At 34.0% G+C, this 14,171-nt stretch overlaps 1 protein-coding gene across 1 annotated transcript; it reads left to right on the forward strand.

The window, feature by feature from the left end:
• Positions 1–1,507: 1,507 nt before the first annotated feature.
• Positions 1,508–3,612, forward strand: LOC149577812 (chalcone synthase 7-like). Its single transcript, XM_089825986.1, has 2 exons — positions 1,508–1,775; positions 2,388–3,612. The coding sequence occupies exons 1-2, from the start codon at positions 1,577–1,579 to the stop codon at positions 3,380–3,382; spliced, it is 1,194 nt and encodes a 397-aa protein (XP_089682112.1). The 5' UTR covers positions 1,508–1,576; the 3' UTR covers positions 3,383–3,612.
• Positions 3,613–14,171: the final 10,559 nt, after the last annotated feature.

Here is a 14,171-nt window from a genome sequence, read left to right on the forward strand (position 1 = left end):
CATGTTTTTCATTTTATCTCAACATCTTCTTCAATCTTCTGTACGCATATTTTTTATTCTTTTATGTAGTAGTTTCCTAAACAAAATAGAATTCCTTATATCCATTGAGATTGAGCATATCAACCATATCAACCATATGTGAGCAATTTACTTCTTGTAGTATCCATCTCATCCATTGAAATTATAAAATATGACGTCCTAGTTGATTTGTAATCACATTGTATGCTTTTCTCCCTTTTGAATGGCTTTTCTACATTGGTTGAGGTTTACTTTTGTTGACTTGAATTAAATTTTAAAAAGTGGCCATGATATAGACGAAAGCTATGCTGGAAATTCATTAATTAAGTCAGGGAATGTGATGGTGAGGGGATATGTGCTAGCATAAACATACACATTCTATTTTTTTGTGAGACGGTGATTGTGCATGAGACAATAAATGCATATATTTTGGAGTGTTTGCTCCATAGGAGAAGCCTATTGGCTTAATTATACTATTGACATGACTAGCGCTTTGTGTCTCTTGTTTCCAGCATATCAATGATAAAATATAGAAATTAAATTTGATTTATTTTTAAAAAGAAAAAAATGAATTTGATTTGTTTACAAACAAGTCAAAATTAAATTATTTTTGTTTTTAGTTTTCTTAGCAATGATATACATCAACCTTTTTTATTTTTATTAATAAATAAGAGAACATACCCACCATAAAAAAGTAATTTTTAATTATTTAAAAAAATTAAAAATTAAAAATAAGTTGAGATGTTTTAGAAAAAGGAAAGATTAGACTTTTTAAATTGTCTTGATAGTAATATCAAAGACCTTTTTAACATTTAAGTAAATCATAATCATGACACCCCTGTTATAGCTAACCTCAAGACAAAGTGTACAACTAGTAACCAAAATTCAAAAAATCTATCAGCTGACCTATATATTTTTTGATAAAAAATAACATAAAAATTGAAAAAAAGAAAAGCAAAGTTTTGAATTTTGATTTTTGTTTTTTTGTTTTTTTCATGCAACGCCACCATGAGTAGAACTTAGTGGAACACTCCACACGAATGTTGACCACTCTTAAGTGCAAAAGCAATTAGATACACCGAATCGTCACAACTATTAATGGCTTGCTTAATTATTTGGTTGGCACGCTCGCACGTACCAACACAAATGGCTGTTTGTTCTAATGAGCCATCGTCGGAAGGGTTAAGTCGACTATGTGGCACGGATTAGTCGAAACAAAGTTTAAAAAGGGACGTAACATCCTAACTACCCCTCAAAATTGTGATGTTATGCCTACCCTTCACTCCCACCTCTCATTCTCCAACAATTCAATTTAATTCCCCTCGACCTGATTAACTGATGTTCCGCAGTCATGTGTATTGTGTGCTCCGTTAAGTTTTCGCAATTAGTGCCTGGCCCTTGAACCATCGCTCGCACGTGTTCTCCATCTAACACCTCGTCCAACTGCCCCCTCTGCAGCTATAAACCTTAATCACTCCACTCTAACCCCAAGCCACAATCTCCAGTGCAGGCATTTCATTCCTTCATATAGCTCGCCTGCCCCTCTTTCTCTAACAAAATGCCTTCAGGAAAGATGAACATGGAGGAGATCGAGGCCTTCAGGAAGGCCCAGAGAGCCGATGGCCCTGCAACAGTCTTGGCCATTGGCACTGCCACTCCCCCCAACGCCATCGACCAGAGCGAGTACCCTGACTACTACTTCAGAATCACCAACAGCGAGCACAAGGTCGAGCTCAAGGAGAAATTCAAGAGAATGTGTAAGTTCAATTTAACCCACTTCAATTTATAGCCTCAATTGCTTAAAACAAATACCCACCTGAAATTATAGTCTCAATTGATCATCTATATATGTAGTCTCGATTGTTCATGTATATGCCTAGAAAATGCTTAGTAAAATACCCAGTTGAGATTATAGCCTCAATTGATTATGTATATGTCTATCAATACTTCAATTACTAAGAAAAGTGCCTACTTGGGACTTTGGCCTCAATTGATAATAATATTTATCTCTACGAATGCTTTAATTCTTATGAAAATTGCCAATCTTGGATATTAGCATCAGTTGAGATTGTGTATATGTTTATGAATGCTAAAAAAAATTTACCTACTTGAAATTATACTCTAAATTGAGTACATATATTGTTGGAATAACCTACAAATCTACAATCAATTCGTCAAGAGGGACTACTAATTCAGTTGCTAGAACACTCCAAGAAGATCTAAGTGTGCATCAATTTTAAACTTCGTCTTTGTTTTTTTAATTCTCAAGAAAAAATACTCGGTTGAGATTTTAGCCTCAATTGATTGTAGATATGTCTAGGGATGCTTTATAGGCTTAACAGAGTCCGTCTAATGTTGTGTTGCTGCAGGCGAGAAGTCGATGATAAAGAAGAGGTACATGTATCTGACGGAGGAGATACTGAAGGAGAACCCCAACCTGTGCGCCTACATGGCTCCTTCGTTGGACGCTCGACAGGACATGGTGGTTGTTGAAGTTCCCCGCTTGGGAAAAGAGGCGGCGGCGAAGGCGATTAAGGAGTGGGGTCAGCCCAAATCTAAGATTACCCACCTCCTCTTCTGCACAACCAGCGGTGTCGACATGCCCGGCGCAGACTATCAGCTCACCAAACTCCTCGGCCTCCGCCCTTCCGTGAAGAGAGTCATGATGTACCAGCAGGGCTGCTTCGCCGGCGGAACGGTCCTCAGAGTGGCGAAAGACCTCGCTGAAAATAACCGCGGTGCCAGAGTTCTGGTTGTTTGCAGTGAAATCACCGCTGTTACTTTCCGCGGTCCGTCGGACACCCATCTCGACAGTCTGGTCGGGCAGGCTCTTTTCGGCGACGGCGCGGCGGCCGTGATCATTGGAGCAGACCCTGTTCCTGAAATAGAGAAGCCCTGTTTCGAGCTCCTCTGGACTGCACAGACCATTCTGCCCGACAGCGAGGGCGCCATTGATGGGCATCTGAGAGAGGTCGGTTTGACATTCCATTTGTTGAAGGACGTTCCCGGGTTGATCTCGAAGAACATTGAAAAGGCTCTGGTGGAGGCATTTCAGCAGTTCAACATCTCCAACTGGAACGACCTCTTCTGGATCGCCCACCCGGGTGGTCCGGCCATTCTGGATCAGGTGGAGTCGAAATTGGAGCTGGACCCGAAGAAGATGAGGGCCACCAGGCACATTCTCAGCGAGTACGGAAACATGTCGAGCGCATGCGTGCTCTTCATATTGGACGAGGTAAGGAGGTCGTCGAAGGAAAAGGGATGTGCGACGACTGGAGAAGGATTAGACATGGGTGTGCTCTTTGGATTTGGTCCCGGACTCACAGTGGAGACCGTTGTTCTGAAGAGCGTGCCACTGCAGTAAGGTGAAATTTGTGTCTACGTAATTCGTTTGACAGTCTATTTCGTGTTTGTATTCGTGTGTTCGTGTGACTAATACGCATCCAGAGATGGCAAATAAATTTTTGCCTTCTTCTCTTCTTCTGTAATGTTTGGACGCTTCTCGCTGATATAGTATTTCTGCGACATTTGTCACCTGCTCCAAACAATAAAATCAAATGGTAACCATCATTTAAAAAAAATTAGATTGATAAACACTAGGATTTGTCGCCGTGAGGATCAAATTTAATTATATTAAAATCTAAATAACGTGAGAAAGATACATGTATTGTTAATACGACAAACACTAGAAATGGTCTTTCTCTGAAAATTTCATGTCAGTGAAATCTATCTATAGAAGATTATAGGGATACATCTCTATTGTAATACGATAAATGCTAGAAACTAACATAATATTAGATCAATATGTATTTATTAAATGATAAGTTTGTTATTATTTTAATACATTGAGTATTATTAGCTGTCTTTTTATTCAATTGTCACATTTAATTACAATTTTGAATTTAATTAAATAAATATATATTTATTGCAATTAGATAAGTTATCTTTCTTCTTAATTGTTTTAAGATCAAATTTTATGAAATCAAATTTCTCTCTCTATATATACATACACACATACATATATATACATAATACTACACATTGCCTTTCTTTTAAAATGTTATGTAATGAAATCTATCGAAAAATATAATATTAGTGTAGCTCTTATTGTAGTACGATAAGTATTAAAAGTTTTTCTTTTTCTTTTTACATAAGATATTTTTTCCATTTCAATAATTCTATAGCGAAAAATACAATATCATCTTCACTGATTTATCTATATGTTCACAATTGATTCATTGCTTACACACCTTTTAGTTGATCTCTGTTTCATATATGAATGATATCTTCTACCTTTTAGTTGATCCTTGTTTTATATCACACACCTTTTAGTTGAAGACCCTCCTTTCATATTAATGACATCTTACACATTTTAGTTGAAAATCCTCAACATTAATGACATCTTGCAACCAACCATAATCATTAGATATTATAATTTTTTTATTTTTAGTAATTGATATGTATTCAAATTCAATATATTATCACAAAAAGCTTTATCTTCCTAATAATTTGCAACTTATACATGATAGAAAGTGGAATTTATGGATGAAAATAAAAATTTCTTTAATACCTTATTAGATATAATGAGGTAGTTTAAGTTATTACGATATCTTCACAAAATTGTGACGGTGAAACTTTTTGTTTAGTTTGTATTGAGGCACTATTTTAATTTATTTACATAGTTATAAATGGTGTATTTTATTTGTAAAATTGGATTTGTGTATCTAAATTTACTTCCACCTAATTTATGTTTTACAAATAATTCTATTTAATTGACATATAGAATTGATTATAATCAACGATTTAAATTTTTTCCATGATTCAATTCTGTCAAACATATTTCTAACCAAGTTGTTTAATGTAGGTTGTCCTTGCAAGTACGATCTTGTAGGTTGTCCTTGCAAGTAAGATTGGATTTGTGTATCTAAATTTACTTCCACCTAATTTATGTTTTACAAATAATTCTATTTAATTGACATATAGAATTGATTATAATCAACGATTTAAATTTTTTCCATGATTCAATTCTGTCAAACATATTTCTAACCAAGTTGTTTAATGTAGGTTGTCCTTGCAAGTACGATCTTGTCTTATAAGCTATATTTTTTATTTTTCAATTATCAAATAGAAATAAAATCTAAAAAGTTAGTTGATTATCTCCATCCAATGTTTAAGAAACATTCACAATTCTATATTATTTTTATGTATAAAAGGACATGAACTTGTAGTCATTTAACTCCACACACACACACGCACACACACACACCCCCCACACATGCATGTGTGTGGGTGTGGGTGTGTTGCACACTCAAAATATGAATTTCATCACTATTATGTATAAGTCACAAATGAGTCTATAGACTAAGATATTCTAAAGGGTGAAAGACAAATAAATAAGTCGACATCCACTTTCAACCAAAGTTTATGCATTATTGATAATGATTGATATGAATCACTTTTTCCTTGGCTTTTTTAATATGTAAAGATAAAATAAATTGTAGTTTTGATATTCTAACTTTAGTAAATCTTGATAGAGGGAATAGAATATAATAAAGAAAAATACTAAATTAATTGACATGTAAAAGTTATAAGATTGATATGTAGAATGATAAGACATTTTTTGTATTTTGATGTTCACATAGAAATAAAATGCAAGATAAAGGATTCTAGTTGTAAGGAGGCTTATAGAGTACAAGAGGAAAAATGTTAATGAATGTGAGTGGATTGAGATGATTCATGGATGTTTAAAGACAACATTTATAAAGACTAGACACTAAAATGAAATGAAATAAAAATAAATTAAACCTAAAAAAATCACTAGAACTATTAAAAATACATGAAAATAATATACCATTTCTTAATAGTTTTGTGAGGGAATATCTTAAGTTTGGGAGCTATTTTCTCAAGCTTAGTGACATCTTGCCACTTCGTAATATTTCTCACAATTTTCCTCTCTCTCTCTCTCTCTCTCTCTTCTCAAGCTTAGTGACATCTTGCCACTTTGTAATATTTCGCACAATTTTCCTCTCTCTCTCTCTCTCTCTCTCTCTCTCTCTCTCTCTCTCTCTCTCTCTCTCTCTCTCTCTCTCTCTCTCTCTCTCTACTTTACTATGAGTATGAGTGTAATTTTGTTCTCATGATTAATTGGAGGATAAATGAAGTGCCATGTAAACTATAATCACTTATATCTCATTCATTAGTATATCTCTAAATTTATCTTTCCAAGCCTATTTCTATGCTCTTGACTATCAAATGGTTGTCAATTGAGCTAATATGGAGATCAAATGTCGTTTCTAGAGCCTTGCATGTTCTATGTACGAGTATCCCAACTCTTATTGTATGGAATTTGGGGTTGGTATCTAGTCCCAGTGGACTATGGAGATATGCACCAGAGTGCAAAATGGGCTCAAATTTGAATATGGTCACATATTGGTTCTTTGATGTTGTTATTTGATCTCTACATTTACACATGAGTGTTGGGGGTTAACCCAATTTATAAAATAACTTAGGATCTCTATATAAGAGCATCATCTCCTAATTATTTTTTGTTGGACATATTCAAGCATCATCCTCTAAGATAAAACATTTTGGACAAAATTAGAAACAAGTTGGAAGGAAATTTCATATTTGATCTTGTTTTGAGGTGTCTTGTTATAGAATCAATACTTGATGATCTTGTACAAAGAGAATTTGAACTCTTAAAAAACATCAATCTTAAGATATTATATTGTGATGCTTAGTATTATTCTTCAAATTTACTTTCATCAATGTTATTTGGAAGCTTGAATCCTCTTGGGGCTTGACTAAGGAAATCCCTAGGTACAAAAAAAACACCATTTTTATCCTTATTATATGTAGGTAAACAAATACATAGGTATACAAATGCATAAGTAAAATATTGTAGATCTAAAGAAGGTAGATTAAGACAATCTAAGATTGTAATTAAAAAAAGGGACTTTAGAATATTTTTTATTTTCACACATAGTTTGCAATTAGTAAATTAATTTGGGGGTTTTTTTTAGAAGAAGCATTAGGCATTTTTAGAAAATGACACCTAACAAACATGTCCTATCCTTTTTAGCCTAAATATCAAGTATAGGTTCTTCTTTCACTCTCCTTTCTAGATCTATGCTCAATACCATTTTATTAGACTGGAAGCTTTTGTTCATGTTGATTAATTTAAAAGATCATATCTTGTACATCTATTCTTCTTATATCGAATAAATCCATATCAATAAAAAATGAAAAGGAAAAGACATCATTATACCACTTTGTAACCATCTCTTTCCTACCTTAATTTATATTAAACTAGGTAAGATATCAATTTTCAAACCCCACCTAGCACTTCAAAGATTTCATTACTTTAGGTGCAAACCCCACTGAGCACTAGGATGCTTTTTCCTTAAGCACTTGGATGGAAGATTTCCAAACCCTACTACTTGGTTGGTTCAAACCCCACCTAGCACTTTGAAGATTTCATTCCTTTAGGTGCAAACCCAACTGAGCACTAGGATTCTTTTTCCTTGTGCACTTGGATGGAAGATTTCCAAACCCCACTACTTGGTTGGTTCAAACCCCACCTAGCACTTGGTTGGTTCAAACCCTACTTAGCACTTGGAGGATTTTCAAACCCCACCCGGTACTTAATAAGATTTCATTGCCTTAGATGCAAACCCCACAAGTAGTAGGATGCTTTTCCTTGCACACTTGGATGGAAGATTTCCAAACCCCACTTATAACTTGGAGGATTTTCAAACCCCACCTAGCAATTTGAAGATTTCATTACTTTAGGTGCAAACCCCATTGAGCACTAGGATGTTTTTTCCTTGCGCACTTGGATGGAAGATTTCAAACCCCACTACTTGGTGGGTTCAAACCCCACCTAGTACTTGGAGGATTTTCAAACCCCACCTAGCACTTAAGAAGATTTCATTGCTTTAGGTGCAAACCCCACTAAGCACTAGGATGCTTTTCCTTGCTCACTTGGACGAAAGATTTTTGAACCTCACTTAGCACTTGGAGGATTTTCAAATCCCACCTAGCACTTCAAAGATTTCATTGCTTTAGGTGCAAACCCCATTGAGCACTAGGAAGCTTTTTCCTTGTGCACTTAGATGAAATATTTCCAAACCCCACTACTCGGTTGATTCAAACCCCACCTAGCACTTGGTAGGCTCAAACCCCACTTAGCACTTGGAGGATTTTCAAACCCCACCTAGCACTTAAGAAGATTTCATTGCTTTAGGTGCAAACCCCACTGAGTAGTAGGAGGCTTTTCCTTGCACACTTGGATGGAAGATTTCCAAACCCCACTTAGCACTTGGAGGATTTTCAAACCTCACCTAGCACTTCAAAGATTTCATTTCTTTAGGTGCAAACCCCACTAAGCACTAGGATGCTTTTTCCTTGTGCACTTGGACAAAAGATTTCCAAACCCCACTATTTGGTGGGTTCAAACCCCACCTAGAACTTGGAGGATTTTCAAACCCCACCTAGCACTTAAGAAGATTTCATTCCTTTAGGTGCAAACCCCACTAAGCACTAGGATGCTTTTCCTTGGGCACTTGGATGGAATATTTCTAAACCCCACTTAGCACTTGGAGGATTTTCAAACCCCACCTAGCACTTCAAAGATTTCATTGCTTTAGGTACAAACCCCATTGAGCACTTGGATGGAAGATTTTCAAACCCCACTTAGCACTTCGAAGATTCCATTGCTTTAGGTACAAACCCCATTGAGCACTAGGATGAATTTTTCATTTTGCACTTGGATGGAAGATTTCCAAACCGCACTACTCAGTTGGTTCAAACCCCACCTAGCACTTCTTATATTGAATAAATCCATATCAATAAAAAAATGAAAAGGAAAAGACATCATTATACCACTTTGTAACCATCTCTTTCCTACCTTAATTTATATTAAACTAGGTAAGATATCAATTTTCCTTGATCAAATAAGTAGATGGGAGTAGTTTTGATTCCTACTTTGTATGATTAGATCACCTATGCCATATTATATTACCTTTCAATATAAAAGTATGATAAAATTATCTAAATTAAAAGGAAGAAATGCTAGTTAATCTTAAGAGTTATTATATAAATATCATTTTTTTAATCACATTTTTGAAGCACAAACCAAAATAGCATATTTATAAATATGTTACAAATACAACAATGATGTATGAGCTACATATTTTAAAAAATTTAACTACGGTCAAACATGTATGTGTAGAAGTGAACTAAATAAAATCCATAAGTGTTGATCTGAAACTTACATGTGGATTTGAATTCTATGGACATAAATTATAATGCCCTCGCCAAAGAACCCAAAAATGCAATTTATAAGTATTAAGATCTTCACTCTTTTATTTTTAAAGCCTTACCTACTTAAATATGCATATCACACTTTCAATTTAAGGGTACATTAGACATTGCTCTAGGTTCCTAAGTATTGATACCAATGCTATAATCCAATCTATCAATGCATGCCTACCTAATTTGAAACATAAAAAATTCACCAACTTAATAATTACATAAGTTACGTATGCCATAAGAATACAAGTTACTTGGTTTACCCTTATATATTTAGCTAGTCCTAATATGACTATCATTATTTTTTTAAAACATTCCATATATTTTACATACAAGTGAAGAATTTGTAATGAGATCTACCCTTATAAAATAATATTTTTAAATTTATTATTAGTTCACCCCTTGTTCCAAATCTTACACGTGCATATATTTAACTCATTAGGTTTATCATTTGTAATTTTTGCTGGGTGATGCGACGCGCTCCCCTACCCACAGGTGGTTAATTATGTGGTGTTCCATGTTCACTAACAGTCATGACTTTTGGTGCAACGGTAAATAGGCCCTACAATTGGTATCAGAGCCTGGTTTTGGCTTGGTCATGGGTTCAAATCTCCCCGATGCCTTCCCGACCCGCGTAAGCACCTGGTATGCGCGTCGAGGGGGAGATTGTTGGGTGATGCGACGCGCTCCCCTGCCCACAGGTGGTTAATTATGTGGTGTTCCATGTTCACTAACAGTCATGGCTTTTGGTGCAACGGTAAATGGGCCCTACAATTGTAATCACCTAAAATTGGTCATCTAGATTATTAGCCTCCTTCTCAACATTTTGGCTAAATTAATTAATCATTTTCCTAGGCCAAATTGCTTAAAATAAATTTATTTTATTTTAATCTACTAATATCCTAAGTCCATATTTGATTAAAAGAACATGTTCACTTTTAATTAAATGAAATACCCCATTCTCCTAACCCACTCAATGTGCACACATAAAGTCTTTTTTCCTATTTACAAATTAAAAGAAAAAGCTTTTGTCTCACATGAAAAGTCAACTTCTTTTCATTGGTTGACTTTCTCTGACACATGGATCTTGCCAAAATTCAACCCTCACCCTTGATCTTCCATTTCTTGATCTTGATCCCAACTATCTATAATCCTTTAAAAAGGAGAGCCCTCTCCATCTCTAAAGATCCTTGATTTTGAGCTATTGTTATGCTACTATTTTCTTGATAGGTAATTGTAGGGCTTTTGTAGAGAACTGCTCATTTCTTATCCCATTCTCTCATTTTCACCCTCATTCTAGTTTAGATACATTTGCAATAGCTTATCTTTTCTATTCACATTATCATAGATCACATAACTTAATTAAAATGGTTGTAATATGCCCATCTTTCTTAGTTTAGTTGCATTCTTGCAATCCATATTAGCATGTAGTTCATTCTTACATTACATGCTTGAAAACTCCTTTGGACATTTGCACTCTTGTTCTTGTCTAAGGAATCTCCCATTGCATGGTTTACTAGCAAGGTTTGTGTCTCTAAGGTTCAACTGAGAGTTTCTCATATGCACAAACACACACCTTTGTAATCCATGGATAGAGAGCTCTGAGCTAACATTCAAGTATTCAAATCTATGGGATGTACCTTAGATAGAAGGGTCTAGAGAAGTGCACAAATTGAGTGTATAGTCATAAGGAACTGCTATTTCTTTTATTGAATTCCACATTGTTAAAGACAACACACATGAGATAACTTTGTATATTACATAAACATATGCTCCACAATATTTCAGATTTACTTTTTTGCATTATGAACATCAAAATACTTACAAGACAATTTCTTAGAAAACTATATCTTTGAATATACCACTTTCATCACTTTCCTTTCTCCTAGAACTACCATTTTATTATAACTTTATAATTTAAATATAGTCTTTAATCTCATTCACAATTTTACAAAACTAGTATATAAGATATCACCTTTTTCAACATTTAGATAGAATCATCTCTGTAATGTAACACTTTGGAATGTAAGGTATAGAGAATGATCTTTGAAATCTTACATAGAGATTAAATATTACTCATCCATGGAACCATAAGAAATACTTTGATATAGTATTCCACCCAACCACATGGATCCATAAAAGTCCACTCCTCCATTCTAGAAGATAGTAGCAAAGTCCACATAGGAAACTAGGATATTCTAAGGTTTCCGAATATTCATTCTCAACACAACAAGAAAAAAAAATCTCCAACAAGATGTAATAAACAAATCATAAACTTCAAAATACAAAGTCCATAAATGTATAATAAAAGCACCAATAAATATCAAGCCTCAACACAAGTATCAAGGCACAATATCAAAGGCAAAAAAATACATCATAAAGAATCATCACAAATACAAGAAAATAGTTCTCTAGGGTATGAGCTAGGTGAATGTCATTGATTAGTCCCTTCTTTGGGATCCTATCTAGTACTATTGTACCATGGAGCCCTTATGCAGTTTGTCTCAATGATTACAATGACCCATTTACTCCAACAAAATCTAGGTGGACCATCAATGAATATTTCATCTTGTTATAAAATTTCTATTGACCCTTACCCATTCCTAACTATTTTAATTTATGTTAGTTTTTTTACACACAACTCACCCAAAGGCTATCCTAACAACCTCATTGACTTTGGATCCTACAATGAGCCACTCACCTAATGTACCTAGAAAGTATACTCACACAAAGTCCATCTAGGAGAATTCAAGACTCTACAACAAAACATTCCGCCCTTGGGTTCTTAGGCATTTTCCTATAATCCACATAATTAGGAAAAATCCTAACCCTAAAATATAAATGATGACATAATAAGAAATAATATCTGAATAAATACTTCAAGAGATGCTACTCTACACACTTCCATAACAAAAAGAAACATAAACAAGTTCAAATCGATTCAATTACTTAAAGTACAAGTTTACATGTCCTCTTGAGATTCCACATCCGATGGTTGATCTAAACACATAAATAGGCATTCGAAAGTGCTAAAAATAATGACAGCAAATATATACCAAAATCAGCCCATAAATGCCACTAAAACTTGAATCAAGGCCACAAACACATTCTAGCAAGATCACACTAGAGAAACTATATTGATTCCCAAAATTGGCTAGGTCTAGAATTTCCTAAAACCCTCAAAATCTAAAATCTTTATTTGAACTCCTTTGAGGCTGAAACCACTCTCAAATATCCAAAAGCCATATGAAAACTCATAGAGTCAGTCATCGTAACTCATACAAATCTATGAACTAGAAAAATAAAAAAAACTTTTAGATTGATCCTTTGATCTAGTCCATGCATGATAAAATATTTGGGGAAGGATTTAAGGCATTCTCAAACAAGTATCCAACTTACCTATCTAGATCAATTATCATATCTAGTAATATCCCAACTAGCCGAGTTAGCTTGGGATAATCCACACTTGCAAAATAAATGATAGAATTTAAACAATAATAAGTCTAACTATACTAGTTTACCCTCTATCCTAACTCTAACCTTAAAGACATATCTACATCAAGACTACTAACACTCTTGAGATTTTCTAGGTTCAAAATGATATAATATCAATTCTAACATCATCCTCAGTTATTTCTCTATCTTTTATGGAGTGAACCCTCTAAGGTCCTTCTTGGAGAGATATCCTCTATCCAGGGCCCTTATCACATATGCATATGTTACCTTCAAAAGAATATTCTGGCCTTAAAAAATATATCACCCTCCCTAATATCATTCAAATGGGGACTTAAACTTACATACCAACACAACTAAGGTGTTCGAAGATCACTTGCTTCCCTCGACAGGGACACTCTTGATCTTAAACTTTCAACCATTAATTCCATGTGTGCCATCCATTAGAATTTTATATTTACATATACATACATACATACATAATGTATGTATACATGTATGTACATGTGTGTGTGTGTGTGTATAAATTATCCATATGAAAATAAATAAATTCATAAATATAATTAAACAATTTTAAATGCAATTCACAGTTCATACCTTCCTTACCTTGTCTTTTTCTTAGTAGATGTGGTTCGGTCCCACAATGAATTATGCTTAATCTCATTGATACTTTGTTGATTGGTCCTTGTGATTTTGCCTATTTTCCTAGCTCATTTCATTTGTTCCTTATTTTTAAATAATCAAAACCTTTCTTAATAACAATGCTTTGAAAAGTCACACCATTTCATAATTAAAATCCTTTCAATAAGTCACAACACTTCATAGTTACAATCCTTTCGAAAAGTCACAATACATAATAATTGAAATCCTTTTAAAAATTCATAACACTTCATAGTTAAAATATTTTTGAAAAGTCACAAGACTTCATTATTACAACTTTTTTGAAGAGCCACAACCATTCATAATTATAACCTTTCCAAAGAGTCACATCCTTTCATCATTGTAACCTTTGAGAAAGTTCCTTCTGTATTTTCTTCTCATTCCTTTCCTTTCCCTTTAATCCTTATTTAACTCCTCTCTTATTCTATCCTTTCTTCCCCTTTAAAATAAACTCTCCTCCCTTTTATATCTTAATTTGAAGGAGTCACGTCTCTTTGCTACATATCTCTTGACTTTTCATTAGATTTAGTTAATTTATATTATTTTGTATTATATTATTTATTCGGTTGTTTACTTTGTGTCTATTATAATTTATTATTAAATCCTATTTAGAAAGGTAATATCCTCTACAATTTTCTCTCTTGTATTTAAATTTATTTATTCATTATAGTTTTATAATTATCTAATTAATTCAAATTTTATACCACATATTATTTCATCGATACTTG

Source organism: Cupressus sempervirens, chromosome 1, assembly GCF_028749045.1.
Source record: "Cupressus sempervirens isolate cs-2001-9-10 chromosome 1, ASM2874904v1, whole genome shotgun sequence".
Lineage (NCBI taxonomy): Eukaryota > Viridiplantae > Streptophyta > Pinopsida > Cupressales > Cupressaceae > Cupressus > Cupressus sempervirens.

Coding starts and splice junctions, on each gene's coding strand:
- LOC149577812 (XM_089825986.1), top strand. CDS start 1,577: ATGCCTTCAGGAAAGATGAACATGGAGGAGATCGAGGCCTTCAGGAAG. Junction 1,776..2,387: donor GGAGAAATTCAAGAGAATGT/GTAAGTTCAATT, acceptor GTGTTGCTGCAG/GCGAGAAGTCGATGATAAAG.